At 39.1% G+C, this 25,495-nt stretch overlaps 1 protein-coding gene across 1 annotated transcript in view; it reads left to right on the forward strand.

Annotated features, from left to right (window-relative positions):
- gpc3 (glypican 3) overlaps nucleotides 1-24,859 on the forward strand; it is a 495,734-nt gene extending 470,875 nt beyond the window's left edge. The window contains exon 8 of the mRNA XM_045724105.1: nucleotides 24,394-24,859. Coding sequence (XP_045580061.1) covers nucleotides 24,394-24,578 — 185 coding nt within the window. The 3' untranslated portion in view covers nucleotides 24,579-24,859. The remainder of the gene's footprint in view (nucleotides 1-24,393) is intronic.
- The last annotated feature ends 636 nt before the right edge of the window (nucleotides 24,860-25,495 follow it).

Genomic DNA, 25,495 nt, shown 5'->3' on the forward strand with positions numbered 1-25,495 from the left:
TTTGACAGAGAAGAGGTGTAGTATGGCTAACTAACTGTATGACAGAGAAGAGGTTGTAGTATGGCTAACTAACTGTATGACAGAGAAGAGGTTGTAGTATGGCTAACTAACTGTTTGACAGAGAAGAGGCTGTAGTATGGCTAACTAACTGTACGACAGAGAAGAGGCTGTAGAATGGCTAACTAACTGTATCACAGAAAGAGTTTGTAGTATGGCTAACTAACTGTATGACAGAGAAGAGGCTGTAGTATAGCTAACTAACTGCTTGACAGAGAAGAGGTTGTAGTATGGCTAACTAACTGTATGAAAGAGAAGAGGTTGTAGTATGGCTAACTAACTGTTTGACAGAGAAGAGGTTGTAGTATGGCTAACTAACTATATCAAAGAGAAGAGGCTGTCGTATGGCTAACCAACTATATCAAAGAGAAGAGGTTGTAGTGTGGCTAACTAACTGTATGACAGAGAAGAGGTTTTAGTATGGCTAACTAACTATTTGACAGAGAAGAGCTGTAGTATGGCTAACTAACTGTATGACAGAGAAGAGGCTGTAGTATGGCTAACTAACTGCTTGACAGAGAAGAGGTTGTATTGTGGCTAACTATCTGTTTGACAGAGAATAGGTCGTGGTATAGCTAACTAACGGTATGACAGAGAAGAGGTTGTAGTATGGCTAACTAACTGTATGACGAGAAGAGGCTGTAGAATGTCTAACTAACTGTATCAAAGAAAGAGTTTGTAGTATGGCTAACGAACTATATCACAGAGAAGAGGTTGTGGTATGGCTATCTAACTATATCAAAGAGAAGAGGTTGTAGTATGGCTAACTAACTATATCAAAGAGAAGAGGTTGTAGTATGGCTAACTAACTGTATGACGGAGAAGAGGCTGTAGTATGGCTAACTAACTGTATGACAGAGAAGAGGTTGTAGTATGGCTAACTAACTATTTGACAGAGAAGAGGGTGTAGTATGGCTAACTAACTGTATGACAGAGAAGAGACTGTAGTATGGCTAACTAACTGTATGACAGAGAAGAGGCTGTAGTGTGGCTAACTAACTGTTTGACAGAGAAGGGGTTGTAGTATGGCTAACTAACTGAATGACAGAGAAGAGGTTTTAGTATGGCTAACTAACTTTATCAAAGAGAAGCGGCTGAAGTATGGCTAACTAACTAATCTTTCATAAATAGCAATATCCTATGATCAATCACTAGATGAGCAGAAGCAGTTTTTACCTCATTGTGAAAAGAGGCTGTAGTATGGCTAACAAACTATATCAAAGAGAAGACGCTGTAGTATGGCTAACTAACTATATCAAAGAGAAGAGGCTGAAGTATGGCTAACTAACTATATCACAGAAAGAGTTTGTAGTATGGCTAACTAACTATATCAAAGAGAAGAGGCTGTAGTATGGCTAACTAACTGTATGACAGAGAAGAGGCTGTAGTATGGCTAACTAACTATATCAAAGAGAAGAGGTTATAGTATGGCTAACTAACTATATCAAAGAGAAGAGGCTGTAGTATGGCTAACTAACTGTTTGACAGAGAAGAGGTTGTAGTATGGCTAACTAACTATATCAAAGAGAAGAGGTTGTAGTATGGCTAACTAACTATATCAAAGAGAAGAGGTTGTAGTATGGCTAACTAACTGTTTGACAGAGAAGAGGTTGTAGTATGGCTAACTAACTGTTTGACAGAGAAGAGGTTGTAGTATGGCTAACTAACTGTTTGACAGAGAAGAGTTTGTAGTATGGCTAACTAACTATATCAAAGAGAAGAGGTCGTGGTATGGCTAACTAATTGTATGACAGAGAAGAGGTTGTAGTATGGCTAACTGTTTGACAGAGAAGAGACGGTGGTATGGCTAACTAACTGTATGACAGAGAAGAGGTTGTAGTATTGCTAACTAACTGTATGACAGAGAAGAGGTTTTAGAATTGCTAACTAACTTTATGACAGAGAAGAGGCTGTAGAATTGCTAACTAACTGTATGACAGAGAAGAGTTTGTAGTATGGCTAACTAACTATTTGACAGAGAAGAGTTTGTGGTATGGCTAACTAACTATTTGACAGAGAAGAGTTTGTGGTATGGCTAACTAACTCTATGACAGAGAAGATGTTGTAGTATGGCTAACTAACTGTATGACAGAGAAGATGTTGTAGTATGGCTAACTAACTGTATGACAGAGAAGAGGTTGTAGTATGGCTAACTAACTCTGTGGTAGAGAAGAGGTTGTAGTATGGCTAACTAACTGTATGACAGAGAAGAGGTTTTAGTATGTCTAATTAACTGTATGACAGAGAAGAGGTTTTAGTATGGCTAACTAACTGTTTGACAGAGAAGAGGTTGTAGTATGGCTAACTAACTGTATGACAGAGAAGATGTTGTAGTATGGCTAACTAACTGTATTACAGAGAAGAGGCTGTAGTATGGCTAACTAACTGTATCACAGAAAAAGTTTGTAGTATGGCTAACAAACTATATCACAGAGAAGAGGCTGTAGTATGGCTAACTAACTATATCAAAGAAAAGAGGCTGTAGTATGGCTTACTAACTGTATGACAGAGAAGAGGTTGTAGTATGGCTAACTAACTATATCAAAGAGAAGAGGCTGTCGTATGGCTAACCAACTATATCAAAGAGAAGAGGTTGTAGTGTGGCTAACTAACTGTATGACAGAGAAGAGGTTTTAGTATGGCTAACTAACTATTTGACAGAGAAGAGCTGTAGTATGGCTAACTAACTGTATGACAGAGAAGAGGCTGTAGTATGGCTAACTAACTGCTTGACAGAGAAGAGGTTGTATTGTGGCTAACTATCTGTTTGACAGAGAATAGGTCGTGGTATAGCTAACTAACGGTATGACAGAGAAGAGGTTGTAGTATGGCTAACTAACTGTATGACGAGAAGAGGCTGTAGAATGTCTAACTAACTGTATCAAAGAAAGAGTTTGTAGTATGGCTAACGAACTATATCACAGAGAAGAGGTTGTGGTATGGCTATCTAACTATATCAAAGAGAAGAGGTTGTAGTATGGCTAACTAACTATATCAAAGAGAAGAGGTTGTAGTATGGCTAACTAACTGTATGACAGAGAAGATGTTGTAGTATGGCTAACTAACTGTATGACAGAGAAGAGGTTGTAGTATGGCTAACTAACTATTTGACAGAGAAGAGGGTGTAGTATGGCTAACTAACTGTATGACAGAGAAGAGACAGTAGTATGGCTAACTAACTGTATGACAGAGAAGGGGTTGTAGTATGGCTAACTAACTGAATGACAGAGAAGAGGTTTTAGTATGGCTAACTAACTGTTTGACAGAGAAGAGGTTTTAGTATGGCTAACTAACTTTATCAAAGAGAAGCGGCTGAAGTATGGCTAACTAACTAATCTTTCATAAATAGCAATATCCTATGATCAATCACTAGATGAGCAGAAGCAGTTTTTACCTTATTGTGAAAAGAGGCTGTAGTATGGCTAACAAACTATATCAAAGAGAAGACGCTGTAGTATGGCTAACTAACTATATCAAAGAGAAGAGGCTGAAGTATGGCTAACTAACTATATCACAGAAAGAGTTTGTAGTATGGCTAACTAACTATATCAAAGAGAAGAGGCTGTAGTATGGCTAACTAACTGTATGACAGAGAAGAGGCAGTAGTATGGCTAACTAACTATATCAAAGAGAAGAGGTTATAGTATGGCTAACTAACTGTATCAAAGAGAAGAGGCTGTAGTATGGCTAACTAACTGTTTGACAGAGAAGAGGTTGTAGTATGGCTAACTAACTATATCAAAGAGAAGAGGTTGTAGTATGGCTAACTAACTATATCAAAGAGAAGAGGTTGTAGTATGGCTAACTAACTGTTTGACAGAGAAGAGGTTGTAGTATGGCTAACTAACTGTTTGACAGAGAAGAGGTTGTAGTATGGCTAACTAACTGTTTGACAGAGAAGAGTTTGTAGTGTGGCTAACTAACTGTTTGACAGAGAAGAGGTCGTGGTACGGCTAACTAATTGTATGACAGAGAAGAGGATGTAGTATGGCTAACTGTTTGACAGAGAAGAGACGGTGGTATGGCTAACTAACTGTATGACAGAGAAGAGGTTGTACTATGGCTAACTAACTGTATGACAGAGAAGAGGTTTTAGTATGGCTAACTAACTGTTTGACAGAGAAGAGGTTGTAGTATGGCTAACTAACTGTATGACAGAGAAGATGTTGTAGTATGGCTAACTAACTGTATTACAGAGAAGAGGCTGTAGTATGGCTAACTAACTGTATCACAGAAAAAGTTTGTAGTATGGCTAACAAACTATATCACAGAGAAGAGGCTGTAGTATGGCTAACTAACTGTACGACAGAGAAGAGGCTGTAGTATGGCTTACTAACTGTATAACAGAGAAGAGGTTGTAGTATGGCTAACTAACTATATCAAAGAGAAGAGGCTGTCGTATGGCTAACCAACTATATCAAAGAGAAGAGGTTGTAGTATGGCTAACTAACTGTATGACAGAGAAGAGGTTTTAGTATGGCTAACTAACTGTATGACAGAGAAGAGGCTGTAGTATGGCTAACTAACTGTTTGACAGAGAAGAGGCTGTAGTATGGCTAACTAACTGCTTGACAGAGAAGAGGTTGTATTGTGGCTAACTATCTGTTTGACAGAGAATAGGTCGTGGTATAGCTAACTAACGGTATGACAGAGAAGAGGTTGTAGTATGGCTAACTAACTGTATGACGAGAAGAGGCTGTAGAATGTCTAACTAACTGTATCAAAGAAAGAGTTTGTAGTATGGCTAACGAACTATATCACAGAGAAGAGGTTGTGGTATGGCTATCTAACTATATCAAAGAGAAGAGGTTGTAGTATGGCTAACTAACTATATCAAAGAGAAGAGGTTGTAGTATAGCTAACTAACTGCTTGACAGAGAAGAGGTTGTAGTATGGCTAACTAACTGTATGAAAGAGAAGAGGTTGTAGTATGGCTAACTAACTGTTTGACAGAGAAGAGGTTGTAGTATGGCTAACTAACTGTATGACAGAGAAGAGATTGTTGTATGGCTAACAAACTATATCAAAGAGAAGAGGCTGTAGTATGGCTAACTAACTGTATGACTGAGAAGAGGCTGTAGTATGGCTAACTAACTGTATTACAGAGAAGAGTTTGTAGAATGGCTAACTAACTGTTTGACAGAGAAGAGGTTGTATTATGGCTAACTAACTGTATGACAGAGAAGAGGTTGTAGTGTGGCTAACTAACATTTTGACAGAGAAGAGGTTGTAGTATGGCTAACTAACTGTATGACAGAGAAGAGGCTGTGTATGGCTCTGTATGACAGAGATGAGGCTGTAGTATGGCTAACTAACTGTATCACAGAAAGAGTTTGTAGTATGGCTAACTAACTGTATGGTAGAGAAGAGGTTGTTGTATGGCTAACTAACTGTTTGACAGAGAAGAGACTGTAGAATTGCTAACTAACTGTATGACAGAGAAGAGTTTGTAGTATGGCTAACTAACTATTTGACAGAGAAGAGTTTGTGGTATGGCTAACTAACTCTATGACAGAGAAGATGTTGTAGTATGGCTAACTAACTGTATGACAGGGAAGAGGTTGTAGTATGGCTAACTAACTCTGTGGTAGAGAAGAGGTTGTAGTATGGCTAACTAACTGTATGACAGAGAAGAGGCTGTAGTATGGCTAACTAACTGTTTGACAGAGAAGAGGTTGTAGTATGGATAACTACCTGTATGACAGAGAAGAGGTTGTACTATGGCTAACTAACTGTATGACAGAGAAGAGGTTTTAGTATGGCTAACTAACTGTTTGACAGAGAAGAGGTTGTAGTATGGCTAACTAACTGTATGACAGAGAAGATGTTGTAGTATGGCTAACTAACTGTATTACAGAGAAGAGGCTGTAGTATGGCTAACTAACTGTATCACAGAAAAAGTTTGTAGTATGGCTAACAAACTATATCACAGAGAAGAGGCTGTAGTATGGCTAACTAACTATATCAAAGAGAAGAGGCTGTAGTATGGCTTACTAACTGTATAACAGAGAAGAGGTTGTAGTATGGCTAACTAACTATATCAAAGAGAAGAGGCTGTCGTATGGCTAACCAACTATATCAAAGAGAAGAGGTTGTAGTGTGGCTAACTAACTGTATGACAGAGAAGAGGTTTTAGTATGGCTAACTAACTATTTGACAGAGAAGAGCTGTAGTATGGCTAACTAACTGTATGACAGAGAAGAGGCTGTAGTATGGCTAACTAACTGCTTGACAGAGAAGAGGTTGTATTGTGGCTAACTATCTGTTTGACAGAGAATAGGTCGTGGTATAGCTAACTAACGGTATGACAGAGAAGAGGTTGTAGTATGGCTAACTAACTGTATGACGAGAAGAGGCTGTAGAATGTCTAACTAACTGTATCAAAGAAAGAGTTTGTAGTATGGCTAACGAACTATATCACAGAGAAGAGGTTGTGGTATGGCTATCTAACTATATCAAAGAGAAGAGGTTGTAGTATGGCTAACTAACTATATCAAAGAGAAGAGGTTGTAGTATGGCTAACTAACTGTATGACGGAGAAGAGGCTGTAGTATGGCTAACTAACTGTATGACAGAGAAGAGGTTGTAGTATGGCTAACTAACTATTTGACAGAGAAGAGGGTGTAGTATGGCTAACTAACTGTATGACAGAGAAGAGACTGTAGTATGGCTAACTAACTGTATGACAGAGAAGAGGCTGTAGTGTGGCTAACTAACTGTTTGACAGAGAAGACGTTGTAGTATGGCTAACTAACTGTATGACAGAGAAGGGGTTGTAGTATGGCTAACTAACTGAATGACAGAGAAGAGGTTTTAGTATGGCTAACTAACTTTATCAAAGAGAAGCGGATGAAGTATGGCTAACTAACTAATCTTTCATAAATAGCAATATCCTATGATCAATCACTAGATGAGCAGAAGCAGTTTTTACCTCATTGTGAAAAGAGGCTGTAGTATGGCTAACAAACTATATCAAAGAGAAGACGCTGTAGTATGGCTAACTAACTATATCAAAGAGAAGAGGCTGTAGTATGGCTAACTAACTGTATGACAGAGAAGAGGCTGTAGTATGGCTAACTAACTATATCAAAGAGAAGAGGTTATAGTATGGCTAACTAACTATATCAAATAGAAGAGGCTGTAGTATGGCTAACTAACTGTTTGACAGAGAAGAGGTTGTAGTATGGCTAACTAACTATATCAAAGAGAAGAGGTTGTAGTATGGCTAACTAACTATATCAAAGAGAAGAGGTTGTAGTATGGCTAACTAACTGTTTGACAGAGAAGAGGTTGTAGTATGGCTAACTAACTGTTTGACAGAGAAGAGGTTGTAGTATGGCTAACTAACTGTTTGACAGAGAAGAGTTTGTAGTATGGCTAACTAACTATATCAAAGAGAAGAGGTCGTGGTATGGCTAACTAATTGTATGACAGAGAAGAGGTTGTAGTATGGCTAACTGTTTGACAGAGAAGAGACGGTGGTATGGCTAACTAACTGTATGACAGAGAAGAGGTTGTAGTATTGCTAACTAACTGTATGACAGAGAAGAGGTTTTAGAATTGCTAACTAACTTTATGACAGAGAAGAGGCTGTAGAATTGCTAACTAACTGTATGACAGAGAAGAGTTTGTAGTATGGCTAACTAACTATTTGACAGAGAAGAGTTTGTGGTATGGCTAACTAACTATTTGACAGAGAAGAGTTTGTGGTATGGCTAACTAACTCTATGACAGAGAAGATGTTGTAGTATGGCTAACTAACTGTATGACAGAGAAGATGTTGTAGTATGGCTAACTAACTGTATGACAGAGAAGAGGTTGTAGTATGGCTAACTAACTGTTTGACAGAGAAGAGGTTGTAGTATGGCTAACTAACTATATCAAAGAGAAGAGGTTGTAGTATGGCTAACTAACTATATCAAAGAGAAGAGGTTGTAGTATGGCTAACTAACTGTTTGACAGAGAAGAGGTTGTAGTATGGCTAACTAACTGTTTGACAGAGAAGAGGTTGTAGTATGGCTAACTAACTGTTTGACAGAGAAGAGTTTGTAGTGTGGCTAACTAACTGTTTGACAGAGAAGAGGTCGTGGTACGGCTAACTAATTGTATGACAGAGAAGAGGTTGTAGTATGGCTAACTGTTTGACAGAGAAGAGACGGTGGTATGGCTAACTAACTGTATGACAGAGAAGAGGTTGTAGTATTGCTAACTAACTGTATGACAGAGAAGAGGTTTTAGAATTGCTAATTAACTTTATGACAGAGAAGAGGCTGTAGTATTGCTAACTAACTGTTTGACAGAGAAGATGTAGTATGGCTAACTAACTGTTTGACAGAGAAGAGGTTGTAGTATGGCTAACTAACTGTTTGACAGAGAAGAGGTTGTAGTATGCCTAACTAACTGTTTGACAGAGAAGAGGCTGTAGTATGGCTAACTAACTGTACGACAGAGAAGAGGCTGTAGAATGGCTAACTAACTGTATCACAGAAAGAGTTTGTAGTATGGCTAACTAACTATATCAAAGAGAAGAGGTTGTGGTATGACTAACTAACTATTTGACAGAGAAGAGACTGTAGTATGGCTAACTAACTGTATGACAGAGAAGAGGTTGTAGTATGGCTAACTAACTGTATGACAGAGAAGAGGCTGTAGTATAGCTAACTAACTGCTTGACAGAGAAGAGGTTTTAGTATGGCTAACTAACTGTATGAAAGAGAAGAGGTTGTAGTATGGCTAACTAACTGTTTGACAGAGAAGAGGTTGTAGTATGGCTAACTAACTATTTGACAGAGAAGAGTTTGTAGTATGGCTAACTAACTGTATGACAGAGAAGAGATTGTTGTATGGCTAACAAACTATATCAAAGAGAAGAGGCTGTAGTATGGCTAACTAACTGTTTGACAGAGAAGAGACGGTGGTATGGCTAACTAGCTGTATGACAGAGAAGAGGTTGTAGTTTCGCTAACTAACTGTTTGACAGAGAAGTGGTTGTAGTATGGCTAACTAACTGTTTGACAGAGAAGAGGCTGTAGTATGGCTAACTAACTGTATGACCGAGAAGAGGCTGTAGAATGGCTAACTAACTATATCAAAGAGAAGAGGTTGTGGTATGGCTAACTAACTATATCAAAGAGAAGAAGATGTAGTATGGCTAACTAACTGTATGACAGAGAAGCGGCTGTAGTATGGCTAAACTAACTGTTTGACTGAGAAGAGGTTGTAGTATGGTTAACTATCTCTTGCAAAGAAAAGAGGTTGTAGTATGGTTAACTAACTGTTTGACAGAGAAGAGGTTGTAGTGTTGCTAACTAACTGTATGACAGAGAAGAGGTTGTAGTATGGCTAACTAACTGTTTGACAGAGAAGAGGTCGTGGTATGGCTAACTAACTGTATGACAGAGAAGAGGTTTTAGTATTTCTAACTAACTGAATGACAGAGAAGAGGCTGTAGTATGGCTAACTAACGTTTTGACAGAGAAGACGTAGTATGTCTAACTAACTGTATGACAGAGAAGTGTCTGTAGAGCTAACTAACTGTATCACAGAAAGAGTTTGTAGTATGAATAACTAACTGTATGACAGAGAAGGGGTTGTAGGGTCGCTAACTAACTGTATGACAGAGAAGAGGTTGTAGTATGGCTAACTAATTGTATGACAGAGAAGAGGCTGTTGTATGGCCAACTAACTGTATGAAAGAGAAGAGGTTGTAGTATGGCTTACTAACTGTTTGACAGAGAAGAGGTTGTACTATGGCTAACTAACTGTATGACAGAGAAGAGGCTGTAGTATGGCTAACTAACTGTATCACAGAAAGAGTTTATAGTATGGCTAACAAACTATATCAAAGAGAAGAGGTTGTAGTATGGCTAACTAACTGTTTCAAAGAGAAGAGGTTGTAGTATGGCTAACTAACTGTTTGACAGAGAAGAGGTTGTAGTATGGCTAACTAACTGTTTGACAGAGAAGAGGTTGTAGTATGGCTAACTAACTGTATGACAGAAAGCGTTTGTAGTATGTTTAACTAACTATATCACAGAGAAGAGGTTGTAGTATGGCTAACTAACTGTATCAGAGAGAAGAGGTTGTAGAATTTCTAGATAACTGTATGACAGAGAAGAGGTTGTAGTATGGCTAACTAACTGTATGACAGAGAAGAGGTTGTAGTATGGCTAACTAACTATATCAATGAGAAGAGGTTGTAGTATGGCTAACTAACTGTATCACAGAAAGAGTTTGTAGTATGGCTCACTAACTATATCACAGAGAAGAGGTTGTAGTATGGCTAACTAACTATATCAAAGAAAAGAGGTTGTAGTATGGCTAACTAACTGTATGGTATAGAAGAGGTTGTAGTATGGCTAACTAACTGTATCACAGAAAGAGTTTGTAGTATGGCTAACTAACTATATCACAGAGAAGAGGTTGGAGTATGGCTAACTAACTATATCAAAGAGAAGAGGTTGTAGTATGGCTAACTAACTATATCAAAGAGAAGAGGTTGTAGTATGGCTAACTAACTGTTTGACAGAGAAGAGGTTGTAGTATGGCTAACTAACTGTTTGACAGAGAAGAGGTTGTAGTATGGCTAACTAACTCTATGACAGAGAAGAGGTTGTAGTATGGCTAACTAACTATATCAATGAGAAGAGTTTGTAGTATGGCTAACTAACTGTATCACAGAAAGAGTTTGTAGTATGGCTCACTAACTATATCACAGAGAAGAGGCTGTAGTATGGCTAACTAACTGTTTGACAGAGAAGAGGTTTTAGTATGGCTAACTAACTGTTTGACAGAGAAGAGGTTTTAGTATGGCTAACTAACTGTTTGACAGAGAAGAGGTTGTAGTGTGGCTAACTAACTGTATGACAGAGAAGAGGCTGTAGTATGGCTAACTAACTGTATCACAGAAAGAGTTTGTAGTATGGCTAACTAACTATATCACAGAGAAGAGGTTGTAGTATGGCTAACTAACTATATCAAAGAGAAGAGGTTGTAGTATGGCTAACTAACTGTATTTCAGAGAAGAGGCTGTAGTATGGCTAACTAACTGTTTGACAGAGAAGATGTTGTAGTATGGCTAACTAACTGTTTGACATAGAAGAGGTTTTAGTATGGCTAACTAACTGTTTGACAGAGAAGAGGTTTGTGTATGGCTAACTAACTGTATGACAGAGAAGAGGCTGAAGTATGGCTAACTAACTACATCAAAGAGAAGAGGTTGTAGTATTTCTAACTAACTGTATGGTAGAGAAGAGGCCGTAGTATGGCTAACTAACTGTTTGACAGAGAAGAGGTTTTAGTATGGCTAACTAACTATATCAAAGAGAAGAGGTTGTAGTATGGCTAACTAACTGTGTGACAGAGAAGAGGTTGTAGTATGGCTAACTAACTGTATGACAGAGAAGAGGTTTTAGTATGGCTAACTAACTGTTTGACAGAGAAGAGTTTGTAGTATGGCTAACTCACTGTTTGACAGAGAAGAGGCTGTAGTATGGCTAACTAACTGTTTAACAGAGAAGAGGTTGTAGTATTTGTAACTAACTGTATGAAAGAGAAGAGGTTTTAGTATTGCTAACTAACTGTTTGACAAAGAAGAGGTTGTAGTATGGCTAACTAACTGTATGACAGAGTTTGTAGTATGTTTAACTAACTATATCACATAGAAGAGGTTGTAGTATGGCTAACTAACTGTATGACAGAGAAGAGGTTGTAGTATGACTAACTAACTGTTTGACAGAGAAGAGGTTGTTGTATGGTTAACTATCTCTTTCACAGAAAAGAGGTTGTAGTATGGCTAACTAACTGTTTGACAGAGAGGAGGTTGTAGTGTGGCGAACTAACTGTATGACGGAGAAGAGGTTGTAGTATTGCCAACTAACTATTTGACAGAGAAGAGGTTGTAGTATGGCTAACTAACTGTTTGACAGAGAAGAGGTTGTAGTATGGCTAACTAATTGTATGACAGAGAAGAGGCTGTTGTATTGCCAACTAACTGTATGAAAGAGAAGAGGTTGTAGTATGGCTTATTAACTGTTTGACAGAGAAGAGGTTGTACTATGGCTAACTAACTGTATGACAGAGAAGAGGCTGTAGTATGGCTAACTAACTGTATCACAGAAAGAGTTTATAGTATGGCTAACAAACTATATCAAAGAGAAGAGGTTGTAGTATGGCTAACTAACTGTTTGACAGAGAAGAGGTTGTAGTATGGCTAACTTACTGTTTGACAGAGAAGAGGTTGTAGTATGGCTAACTAACTGTATCACAGAAAGAGTTTATAGTATGGCTAACAAACTATATCAAAGAGAAGAGGTTGTAGTATGGCTAACTAACTGTTTGACAGAGAAGAGGTTGCAGTATGGCTAACTAACTGTATGAAAGAAAGAATTTGTAGTATGTTTAACTAACTATATCACAGAGAAGAGGTTGTAGTATGGCTAACTAACTATATCAAAGAGAAGAGGCTGTTGTATGGCTAACTAACTGTATCAGAGAGAAGAGGTTGTAGTATGGCTAACTAACTGTATGACAGAGAAGAGGTTGTAGTATGGCTAACTAACTATATCACAGAGAAGAGGTTGTAGTATGGCTAACTAACTCTTTCAAAGAGAAGAGGTTGTAGGCTGGCTAACTAACTATATCAAAGAGAAGAGGTTGTAGTATGGCTAACTAACTGTATCACAGAAAGAGTTTGTAGTATGGCTCACTTACTATATCACAGAGAAGAGGTTGTAGTATGGCTAACTAACTATATCAAAGAGAAGACGTTATAGTATGGCTAACTAACTGTATGGTAGAGAAGAGGTTGTAGTATGGCTAACTAACTGTATGACAGAGAAGAGGTTGTAGTATGGCTAACTAACTGTATGACAGAGAAGAGGTTGTAGTATGGCTAACTAACTATATCAATGAGAAGAGGTTGTAGTATGGCTAACTAACCCTTTCAAAGAGAAGATTTTGTAGTATGGCTAACTAACTGTATCACAGAAAGAGGTTGTAGTATGGCTCACTAACTATATCAAAGAGAAGAGGTTGTAGTATGGCTAACTAACTATATCAAAGAAAAGAGGTTGTAGTATGGCTAACTAACTGTATGGTATAGAAGAGGTTGTAGTATGGCTAACTAACTGTATCACAGAAAGAGTTTGTAGTATGGCTAACTAACTATATCACAGAGAAGAGGTTGGAGTATGGCTAACTAACTATATCAAAGAGAAGAGGTTGTAGTATGGCTAACTAACTATATCAAAGAGAAGAGGCTGTAGTATGGCTAACTAACTGTTTGACAGAGAAGAGGTTTTAGTATGGCTAACTAACTGTTTGACAGAGAAGAGGTTGTAGTATGGCTAACTAACTGTATGACAGAGAAGAGGTTGTAGTATGGCTAACTAACTATATCACAGAGAAGAGGTTGTAGTATGGCTAACTAACTGTATCACAGAAAGAGTTTGTAGTATGGCTCACTTACTATATCACAGAGAAGAGGTTGTAGTATGGCTAACTAACTATATCAAAGAGAAGAGGTTATAGTATGGCTAACTAACTGTATGGTAGAGAAGAGGTTGTAGTATGGCTAACTAACTGTATGACAGAGAAGAAGTTGTAGTATGGCTAACTAACTGTATGACAGAGAAGAGGTTGTAGTATGGCTAACTAACTATATCAATGAGAAGAGGTTGTAGTATGGCTAACTAACCCTTTTAAAGAGAAGAGTTTGTAGTATGGCTAACTAACTGTATCACAGAAAGAGTTTGTAGTATGGCTCACTAACTATATCACAGTGAAGAGGTTGTAGTATGGCTAACTAACTATATCAAAGAGAAGAGGTTGTAGTATGGCTAACTAACTGTATGGTAGAGAAGAGGTTGTAGTATGGCTAACTAACTGTATGACAGAGAAGAGGTTGTAGTATGGCTAACTAACTATATCACAGAGAAGAGGTTGTAGTATGGCTAACTAACTCTTTCAAAGAGAAGAGGTTGTAGGCTGGCTAACTAACTATATCAAAGAGAAGAGGTTGTAGTATGGCTAACTAACTGTATCACAGAAAGAGTTTGTAGTATGGCTCACTTACTATATCACAGAGAAGAGGTTGTAGTATGGCTAACTAACTATATCAAAGAGAAGACGTTATAGTATGGCTAACTAACTGTATGGTAGAGAAGAGGTTGTAGTATGGCTAACTAACTGTATGACAGAGAAGAGGTTGTAGTATGGCTAACTAACTGTATGACAGAGAAGAGGTTGTAGTATGGCTAACTAACTATATCAATGAGAAGAGGTTGTAGTATGGCTAACTAACCCTTTCAAAGAGAAGATTTTGTAGTATGGCTAACTAACTGTATCACAGAAAGAGTTTGTAGTATGGCTCACTAACTATATCACAGAGAAGAGGTTGTAGTATGGCTAACTAACTATATCAAAGAAAAGAGGTTGTAGTATGGCTAACTAACTGTATGGTATAGAAGAGGTTGTAGTATGGCTAACTAACTGTATCACAGAAAGAGTTTGTAGTATGGCTAACTAACTATATCACAGAGAAGAGGTTGGAGTATGGCTAACTAACTATATCAAAGAGAAGAGGTTGTAGTATGGCTAACTAACTATATCAAAGAGAAGAGGCTGTAGTATGGCTAACTAACTGTTTGACAGAGAAGAGGTTTTAGTATGGCTAACTAACTGTTTGACAGAGAAGAGGTTGTAGTATGGCTAACTAACTGTATGACAGAGAAGAGGTTGTAGTATGGCTAACTAACTATATCACAGAGAAGAGGTTGTAGTATGGCTAACTAACTGTATCACAGAAAGAGTTTGTAGTATGGCTCACTTACTATATCACAGAGAAGAGGTTGTAGTATGGCTAACTAACTATATCAAAGAGAAGAGGTTATAGTATGGCTAACTAACTGTATGGTAGAGAAGAGGTTGTAGTATGGCTAACTAACTGTATGACAGAGAAGAAGTTGTAGTATGGCTAACTAACTGTATGACAGAGAAGAGGTTGTAGTATGGCTAACTAACTATATCAATGAGAAGAGGTTGTAGTATGGCTAACTAACCCTTTTAAAGAGAAGAGTTTGTAGTATGGCTAACTAACTGTATCACAGAAAGAGTTTGTAGTATGGCTCACTAACTATATCACAGTGAAGAGGTTGTAGTATGGCTAACTAACTATATCAAAGAGAAGAGGTTGTAGTATGGCTAACTAACTGTATGGTAGAGAAGAGGTTGTAGTATGGCTAACTAACTGTATCACAGAAAGAGTTTGTAGTATGGCTAACTAACTATTTCACAGAGAAGAGGCTGAAGTATGGCTAACTAACTATATCAAAGAGAAGAGGTTTTAGTATGGCTAACTAACTGTTTGACAGAGAAGAGGTTTGTGTATGGCTAACTAACTGTATGACAGAGAAGAGGCTGATGTATGGCTAACTAACTACATCAAAGAGAAGAGGTTGTAGTATGGCTAACTAACTGTATGGTAGAGAAGAGGCTGTAGTATGGCTAACTAACTGTTTGACAGAGAAGAGGTTTGTGTATGGCTAACTAACTATATCACAGAGAAGAGGTTGTAGTATGGCTAACTAACTATATCAAAGAGAAGAGGTTGTAGTATGGCTAACTAACTGTGTGACAGAGAAGAGGTTGTAGTATGGCTAACTAACTATATAAAATAGAAGAGGTTGTAGTGTGGCTAACTAACTGTATGACAGAGAATAGGCTGTAGTATGGCTAACTAACTGTATCACAGAAAGAGTTTGTAGTATGGCTAACTAACTATATCACAGAGAAGAGGTTGTAGTATGGCTAACTAACTATATCAAAGAGAAGAGGTTGTAGTATGGCTAACTAACTGTATTACAGAGAAGAGGCTGTAGTATGGCTAACTAACTGTTTGACAGAGAAGATGTTGTAGTATGGTTAACTAACTGTTTGACATTGAAGAGGTTTTAGTATGGCTAACTAACTGTTTGACAGAGAAGAGGTTTGTGTATGGCTAACTAACTGTATGACAGAGAAGAGGCTGAAGTATGGCTAACTAACTACATCAAAGAGAAGAGGTTGTAGTATGGCTAACTAACTGTATGGTAGAGAAGAGGCTGTAGTATGGCTAACTAACTGTTTGACAGAGAAGAGGTTTGTGTATGGCTAACTAACTATATCACAGAGAAGAGGTTGTAGTATGGCTAACTAACTATATCAAAGAGAAGAGGTTGTAGTATGGCTAACTAACTGTGTGACAGAGAAGAGGTTGTAGTATGGCTAACTAACTGTATGACAGAGAAGAGGTTTTAGTATGGCTAACTAACTGTATGAAAGAGAAGAGGTTGTAGTATGGTTAATTTAACTGTTTAACAGAGAAGAGGTTGTAGTGTGGCTAACTAACTGTATGAAAGAGAAGAGCTTGTAGTATGGCTAACTAACTGTTTGACAAAGAAGAGGTTGTAGTATGGCTAACTAACTGTTTGACAGAGAAGAGGTTGTAGTATGGCTAACTAACTCTTTAACAGAGAAGAGGTTGTAGTATGTCTAACTCACTGTATGAAAGAGAAGAGGTTTTAGTATGGCTAACTAACTGTTTGACAGAGAAGAGGTTGTAGTATGGCTAACTAACTGTTTGACAGAGAAGAGGTTGTAGTATGTCTAACTCACTGTATGAAAGAGAAGAGGTTTTAGTATGGCTAACTAACTGTTTGACAGAGAAGAGGTTGTAGTATGGCTAACTAACTGTATGACAGAGAAGCTTTGGAAATGCCTCAGGCTTTGGCTCTGTTGAATGCTACACACACACCACAGTGACACACACACACACACACACACACACACACACACACACACACACACACACACACACACACACACACACACACACACACACACACACACCAAAGAGACACACTCTCTTGCGCATGCGCAAACACACACACAATCACGCACGCACACACACACACACTGAAACCACTGCTTGTCCTTTCAGGTATACAAGCAGGCTCCCTCAAACCACAATGTCTAGATGTGATCTTTCCATGCAATATACGTTGATTTGATTTGTCTGTTCTCCCTCTAATGGCCAGCTATAAAAGGGGGCTTAAAGGAAGAATAATTAGAAAGGCTTTGTGTTTCTCTGGGTTAACTTGTGTGAGTGAGATATAGTGCATTTTCAATGAGCCCTGTTCCTGGGCCTACCATAACCAATCAATGGGTGGACTGTTGACCTTCCCTCTGCGTTGTAACTGGAGCTTGTAGGGCTGCGATAAAGCTACCAGGCTAGGTAGGCATGGTGGCGTCCCTCTGGGAGTGATACTCCTAAAAGGGATCTGTCTGTGTGGGTCGAATGGGAAACAGGAGGCTGCCTCTTCTCTACTGTGAGGCAAAAAGGTCCACATTGGTCACATTAATCACCACAGGGGTTATTGCTCTATTTATAGCCAGGCCTATCCATCTATATGCCTAATTATGTCTCTCTCTGCTTGTCAGTCCCCATCCCCTCCCTCCCTCCCTCTCTCTTTCTCTCTCTCTCTCTCTCCCTCCCCCCTCCCCCCTCTCTCGCTCCCCTCTCTCTCTCTCTCTCTCTCTCTCTCCCACCCCCCTCCCTCCCTCCCTCCCTCCCTCCCTCCCTCCCTCCCTCCCTCCCTCTCTCTTTCTCTCTCTCCCTCCCTCCCTCCCTCCCTCCCTCCCTCCCTCCTTCTCTCCCTCAAAGTCTCTGGAGAGAGTAAAAGGCCCAGGTCTATCTCCTCTGTCTCTTGTTGCCTTTTGTGTGTGTGTGTGTGTGAGAGAGAGAGAGAAACACGCACACACACAGAAACACACACACGCACAGGTGTGCTAATTATAACAGGATATTATTAGTCCCGGCTAGTCTCCGGAAAATAAGTGCAGGGGATCTGCAGTGTCCAGAGCCAGTTGGGTTTTTCAGAGCCTGCCGAACAAGGCCTGCCTGTGGTGCCGTTCATGTACAAGTGTTTAAACTAGCGAGAGAGACTGTTTTTTTAATGGATTTGTCCCTTGTGTATTTCAGGGCTTTTTTTTCACTGTCTGAGATTTTTTTACTCACGCCAGCCTTGTACAGCCAATGTTCTTACTAGTTACTACACGTTTGCGCGCACACACACACACACACACACACACACACACACACACACACACACACACACACACACACACACACACACACACACACACACACACACACACACACTCCTCACTTATCCATTCACACATAGCTACACACACCCCTCCCCTCATCCAGAGTGTATATAAAAGCTGTATTGAATTGCACCTTGGCCAGCAATGACTAATCATCCTTTTGGAGCCTAGAAGAATGTCTACTGCCTATGTCAGAGGATAGAGGAGAACGAAGTGAATTGTCCTCTGGCCTCCATTCAACTACTGTCGTAATTGCAAAGAAATTCAGAGGAGGTTTTCAGCAGCAGCAGCGTTGGAGATGTATTTATTTACCTCCCTCTTCCTCTGGTTGAGATGGTGCCTGGCCTGGCTGGGCTGGCTGCACTGGCTGCTGGTTGAGATGGTGCCTGAGCTGGCTTGGCTGGCTGGGCAGGCTGCGCTTGCTGGTGGTTGAAATGGTGCCTGGGCTGGCTGGGCTGGCTAGGCTGGCTGCTGGTTGAAATGGTGAATGGGCTGGCTGAGCTGGCTAGGCTGGCTGCTGGTTGAGATGGTGCCTGAGCTGGCTGCATTGGGCTTATGGGCATCAGGGACCCTTGAGACAGCTGGAGCCTCTCTCTCTCTTCCTGAGAGGAGCCCAGCTCTCACTCACTTCAGCCCAGTATTAATAAAAGCCCTGCCTGCTGCTCTGATCACAGCAACTTCCTCCCTGTGGATCAGCTACAGGAACCGTCTCTCTGACCTGGGGGCAAAACTAACCACAGATCATATGTTTCAACTAATTCAATTTGTTGCTATCAGTTATTTTAGATGCACGGATCGGCAGCACGTGTGCATGTGTGTTATGTATATTGTATGTATGTGTGATTGTGTGTATGTGTTATGTATGTGTGATTGTGTGTACTGTATTTATGTGTGATTGTGTGTACTGTATGTATGTGTGATTGTGTGTAAGTGTTATGTATGTGTCAGGGATTTCTTCGTCGTCAGACGATATGGCGAAATCATCGTCGGAAAATGAGGACCAATATGCAGCAGAGTTGAGATAGTTCATTTTGAACTTTTAATAAACTCAAAACGAACATACAAAAATAACAAAATAAACTCACGATTTACAGACAGTCCTGTTAGGCTCACACACGCTAAACAAGAAACAATCTCCCACAATTACACAGACAAACACACCCAACTAATATAGGACTTCCAATCAAAGGCAACACCACACAGCTGCCTTCAATTGGAAGTCCACCCCAATTAACCAAACATAGACATACAACCAGCTAGATCAACATAGAAATACGTGAACAAGGAACAGTGCCCAAAAACCCCGGAATACTTAAATCAAATGCCCTTTTAGAAAAAACACCACCCCGAACCACATAAACCAAATACCCTCTGCCACGTCCTGACCAAAGTACAATAATAATTAACCCTTATACTGGCCAGGACGTGACAGTATGTGTGATTGTGTGTACTGTATGTATGTGTGATTGTTATGTATGTGTGATTGTGTGTGCTGTATGTATGAGAGATTGTTATGTATGTCTTATTGTGTGTACTGTATGTACGTGTGATTATGTGTACTGTATGTATGTGTGATTGTGTGTACTGTATGTATGTGTGATTGTGTGTACTGTGTGTGAGTGTTATGTATGTGTGATTGTGTGCACTGTATGTCTGTGATTGTGTATAATGAATGTATCTGTTATGTATGTGTGATTGTGTGCACTGTATGTCTGTGATTGTGTGTAATGAATGTATGTGTTATTGTGTGTATGTTTTATTTTGTGTGAGTGTTATGTATGTGTGATTGTGTGTACTGTATGGATGTGTGATTGTGTGCATTGTATGTATGTGTGATTGTGTGTACTGTATGCATGTGTGATTGTGTGCATTGTATGAATGTGTGATTGTGTGTACTGTGTGTATGTGTTATTTTGTGTGAGTGTTATGTATGTGTGATTGTGTGCACTGTATGTATGTGTGATTGTGTGTAATGAATGTAAGTGTGATTGTGTGTACTGTATGTATGCGTGATTGTGTGTAATGAATGTATGTGTGATTGTGTGTACTGTATGTATGTGTGATTTTGTGTACTGTATGTATGTGTTATTGTGTGTATGCTTTATTTTGTGTGAGTGTTATGTATGTGTGATTGTGTGCACTGTATGTATGTGTGATTGTGTGTAATGAATGTATGTGTGATTGTGTGTACTGTATGTATGTGTGATTGTGTGCTATATGTATGTGTGATTGTGTGTACTGTATGAATGTGTGATTGTGTGTACTGTATGTATGCGTGATTGTGTGTACTGTATGTATGTGTGATTGTTTATACAGTATGTATGTGTGATTGTGTGTACTGTATGTATGTGTGATTGTGTGTACTGTATGTATGTGTGATTGTGTGCATTGTATGTATGTGTGATTGTGTGTACTGTATTTATGTGTGATTGTGTGTACTGTATTTATGTGTGATTGTGTGTACTGTATGTATGTGTGATTGTGTGTACTGTATGTATGTGTGATTGTTTGTACTGTATGTATGTGCGATTGTGTGTACTGTATTTATGTGTGGTTGTGTGTGAGTGTTATGTATGTTTCATTGTATGTGTACTGTATGTGTGATTGTGTGTGAGTTATGTATGTGTGATTGTCTGTACTCTATTTGTGATTGTGTGTACTGTATATATGTGTGACTGTGTGTACTGTATGTGTGATTGTGTGTATTGAATGTATGCGTGATTGTGTGTACTGTATGTATGTGTGATTGTGTGTATGTATGTGTGATTGTGTGTACTGTATGTATGTGTGATTGTGTGTGCTGTATGTATGTGTGATTGTGTGTATGTATGTGTGATTGTGTGTGAGTGTATACTCATGTGTGTTGCTCTGGCTCTATGACAATGAGAGGGAGCTATGTGAGAAATTCACTGCTGCTCGGGGGGTATTGTGTGTGTGGTTGTCTGTGTGTCTGGGAGCAGGAGAGGTTCTTCACAGCTGGCGTGACAGGAGACAGATCCACACATAGCTGGCGTGCCTCACTATAGTAGCCCTTCATTACTGATATCCTATTGACCTTTCTCATAACTCACTCACCTTTCATATTTCTGTCTCCATCATGGCTTTCTCCCAGACAAAGCACCACGGAATGAGTAGAGAATGAGTAGAGAGAGAGGGACAGGAGAGAAAGAGAGGGGAGGAGAGAGAGAGAGAGAGAGAGAGAGAGAGAGAGAGAGAGAGAGAGAGAGAGAGAGAGAGAGAGAGAGAGAAGAGTGTTCTGCGTCAGTAACAGCTGCTGAGGCTAAAGAACATGGTGTAAGAGATAGCAGCAGCGGGTGAGAATCAAGTCATTAAAGAACATTTTGCCACATTGCCTGTAGAAAAGTCAAGCTCATTGATGGCTACTGAAGCATTTGTCAGCGGTTAAGTCTGTGCAACCAAGTACTAACTCTGTGATCCCAATAATTTTATTGATGGCATTTGTTTAAACTGTAAACTTCCGAAACTGTAGCTCTGCAATATTGAAAATCCAATAACAAGGTGTGGAAACCAAAATCTGCTTTTCCATTTCAATGTATTTGAAAAGAAACATGCAATTATAGAATAAAAGTGCAAGGGTGCCAACATACACTATTTGGTCGCAACTGTATGATGATGGGTAGTATAGTAACCTGTTATAATAACCTGTTATAATAAGCTGTTATAACAACCTGTTATAATAACCTGTTTTAATAACCTGCTTTTATAGCCTGTTATAATAAACTGTTATAACAACCTGTTATAATAACCTGTTATAATAACCTGTTATAACAAGCTGTTATAACAAGCTGTTATAATTAACCTGTTTTAATAACCTGGCATAATAACCTGTTATAATAAGCTGTTATAACAACCTGTTATAATAAGCTGCTGTAATAACCTGTTATAACAACCTGTTATAATAACCCATTATAATAAGCTGTTATAACAAACTGTTATAATAACCTGTTTTAATAATCTGCTATAATAAGCTGATATAATAACCTGTTATAATAAGCTGTTATAATAGCCTGTTATAATAAGCTGTTGTAATAAGCTGTTATAATAACCTGTTATAATAACCAGGTGTAATAAGCTGTTATTAAACCAGGTGTAATAAGCTGTTATTATAAGCTGTTATAATAAGCTGTTATAATAAGCTGTTATAATAAACAGTTATAATAAGCTGTTATAAGAAGTTGGTATAATAAGCTGTTATAATAAGCTGGTATAATAACCTGTTATCCTACGCTGTTATAATAAGATGTTATAGCAACCTGTTATAATAAGCTGCTATAATAAGCAGTTATAATAAGCTGTTATAATATGCTGTTATAATAAGCTGTTGTAATAAGCTGTTATAATAAGCTGTTATAATAAGCTGCTATAATAAGCTGTTATAATATGCTGTTATAATAAGCTGTTATAATATCCTGTTATAATAAACTGGTATAATAAGCTGTTATCATAAGCTGTTATAATAAGATGTTATAGTAACCTGTTACAATATCCTGTTATAATAACCTGTTATAATAACCTTTTATAATAACCTGTTATTATACCAGTTTATTATAACAGATTATTATAAGCTGTTATATTAACCTGTTATAATAACCTGGTATAATAAGCTTTTGTAATAACCTGTTATTATACCAGTTTATTATAACAGATTATTATAAGCTGTTATATTAACCTGTTATAATAAACTGGTATAATATACTGGTATAGTCCATCCTCCCTGAAATGTGAACAAATGGAAACATATGGATTGTGGATGGTGATGTTTGCATTGGTATGGGATGAGAGGATTTTAATATCCAGCTTTTAGCCTACCATGTATTTGACATGAGTTTGTTATGAATAATTTAAGATCTTAATGGTAAATCCTTCTCATTCCCATAGGTTTAAGTTTGAACTTAATAGCTCATATCCAGTGAAAAGGAGCTATTATTTTGACCTATTACAAATGTCGATCTAATATACTGTCCACACCAGTATATGGCCTCTGTGTGCAGGGAAAGTTTTGTTTTCTGTTCCTCCAATGAAATGTTGTTTTTACAGCTGCATAAGGGCATCGCGCAAAGGATGGACATACCACATGGGTTATTGAACATCATACCACATGGGTTATTCAATATCATACTACATCATACATCATGGGTTATTCAACATCATGGGTTATTCAAGATTATACCACATAGGCTATTCAACATCATACATCGTGGGTTATTCAACATCATGGGTTATTCAAGATTATACCACATAGGTTATTCAACATCATACATCGTGGGTATTGGGTTATTCAACATCATGGGTTATTCAAGATTATACCACATAGGCTATTCAACATCATACATCGTGGGTTATTCAACATCATGGGTTATTCAAGATTATACCACATAGGTTATTCAACATCATACATCGTGGGTTATTCAACATCATGGGTTATTCAAGATTATACCACATAGGTTATTCAACATCATACATCGTGGGTTATTCAACATCATGGGTTATTCAACATCATGGGTTATTCAAGATTATACCACATAGGTTATTCAACATCATGCAACATGGGTTATTCAACATGACTGACAATGTTTGTTCTAATCATTTCTGTACACTTTTTCCTATGTCTCTAATAATTCTCGTTCTTCTCCTACCCCTCTCTGGTCTCCTGGCCTGTCTGTCTGTCTCCTGGTCTGTCTGTCTGTCTGTCTCCTGGTCTGTATGTCTGTCTCCTGGTCTGTTTGTCTGTCTCCTGGTCTGTCTGTCTGTCTGTCTGTCTGTCTGTCTGTCTGTCTGTCTGTCTGTCTGTCTGTCTGTCTGTCTGTCTGTCTGTCTGTCTGTCTCCTGGTCTGTCTGTCTATCTCCTGGCCGATCTGTCTGTCTATGTCCTGATCAATCTGTCTCCTGGTCTGTCTGTCTCCTGGTCTGTCTGTCTGTCTCCTGGTCTGTCTGTCTGTCTGTCTGTCTGTCTGTCTGTCTGTCTGTCTGTCTGTCTGTCTGTCTGTCTGTCTGTCTGTCTGTCTTGGTCTGTCTGTCTGTCTGTCTGTCTGTCTGTCTGTCTGTCTGTCTGTCTGTCTGTCTGTCTGTCTGTCTGTCTGTCTGTCTACTGATCTGTCTGTTTGTCTCCTTGTCTGTCTGTCTCCTGGTCTGACTGTCTGTCTATCTCCTGGTCTATCTCTGTCTTAGATCTGGCAGATAACCTGGCTATGGATGACTTCACGTTCCATGACCATTTGCTGACCCCTCAGCTCACTTCCGACAGGGCGGGAGGGCCGTCTTCGTCTGCGGCTGTCCTGGTTCTGAGTCACCTGGATGGGGCTCTCACTCTGACCCTCTTCCTTCTCCTCCTGCTGCTGCTTGGACACCAGTGACCAGTAATCAGTGATCCATCCCTGCTTCTCACCCACAGCTTTCAGAAGAATAATAATATATTAATCTAAAGGAGATGGATATGTGTCTTCTGCTGTAACCAACCCCTCCAAAATATATATATATAGTGCAGCCCTGGGGATTACAGCAGGCTGATTCTGAGATTCCACAAACATAGTCAGACATTGTTTTGACACTATTAAGATGACATTACTACTGAGGCCTCCCATGCCTCCCACCTATTTCTTCTCTCTTTCCTCTCTTCACCCCTCTATCCTCTCTCTTCACCCCTCTATCTCCTCTCTCTCCTCTCTCCTCGCTCTCCTCTCTCTCCTCTCTCTTCACCCCTCTATCTCTCTCCTCTCTCTCTCCTCTCTTCTCTCTCCTCTCTCTCTCCTCTCTCTTCTCTCTCTCCTCTCTCTTCTCCTCTCCTCTCTCTCTCTTCTCTCTCCTTTCTCCTCTCTCCTCTCTCTCTCCTCTCTCTTCTCTCTCCTATCTTCTCTCTCCTCTCTCTTCACCCCTCTATCTCTCTCCTCTCTCTCTCTCCTCTCTTCTCTCTCCTCTCTCTCTCCTCTCTCTTCTCTCTCTCCTCTCTCTTCTCCTCTCCTCTCTCTCTCTCTCTTCTCTCTCCTTTCTCCTCTCTCCTCTCTCTCTCCTTTCTCTTCTCTCTCCTCTCTTTTCTCTCTCTTCTCTCTCCTATCTTCTCTCTCCTCTGTCTTCTCTACCCTCTCTCTCTCCTCTCTTTTCTCTCTCTTCTCTCTCCTATCTTCTCTTTTCTCTCTCTTCTCTCTCCTATCTTCTCTTTTCTCTCTCTTCTCTCTCCTATCTTCTCTTTTCTCTCTCTTCTCTCTCCTCTTTTCTCTTTCTTCTCTCTCCTCTCTCTTCTCTCTCCTCTCTTTTCTCTCCTCTCTTCTCTCTC

The sequence above is a fragment of the Salmo salar genome, chromosome ssa09, assembly GCF_905237065.1.
Source record: "Salmo salar chromosome ssa09, Ssal_v3.1, whole genome shotgun sequence".
Taxonomy (NCBI): Eukaryota; Metazoa; Chordata; class Actinopteri; order Salmoniformes; family Salmonidae; genus Salmo; species Salmo salar.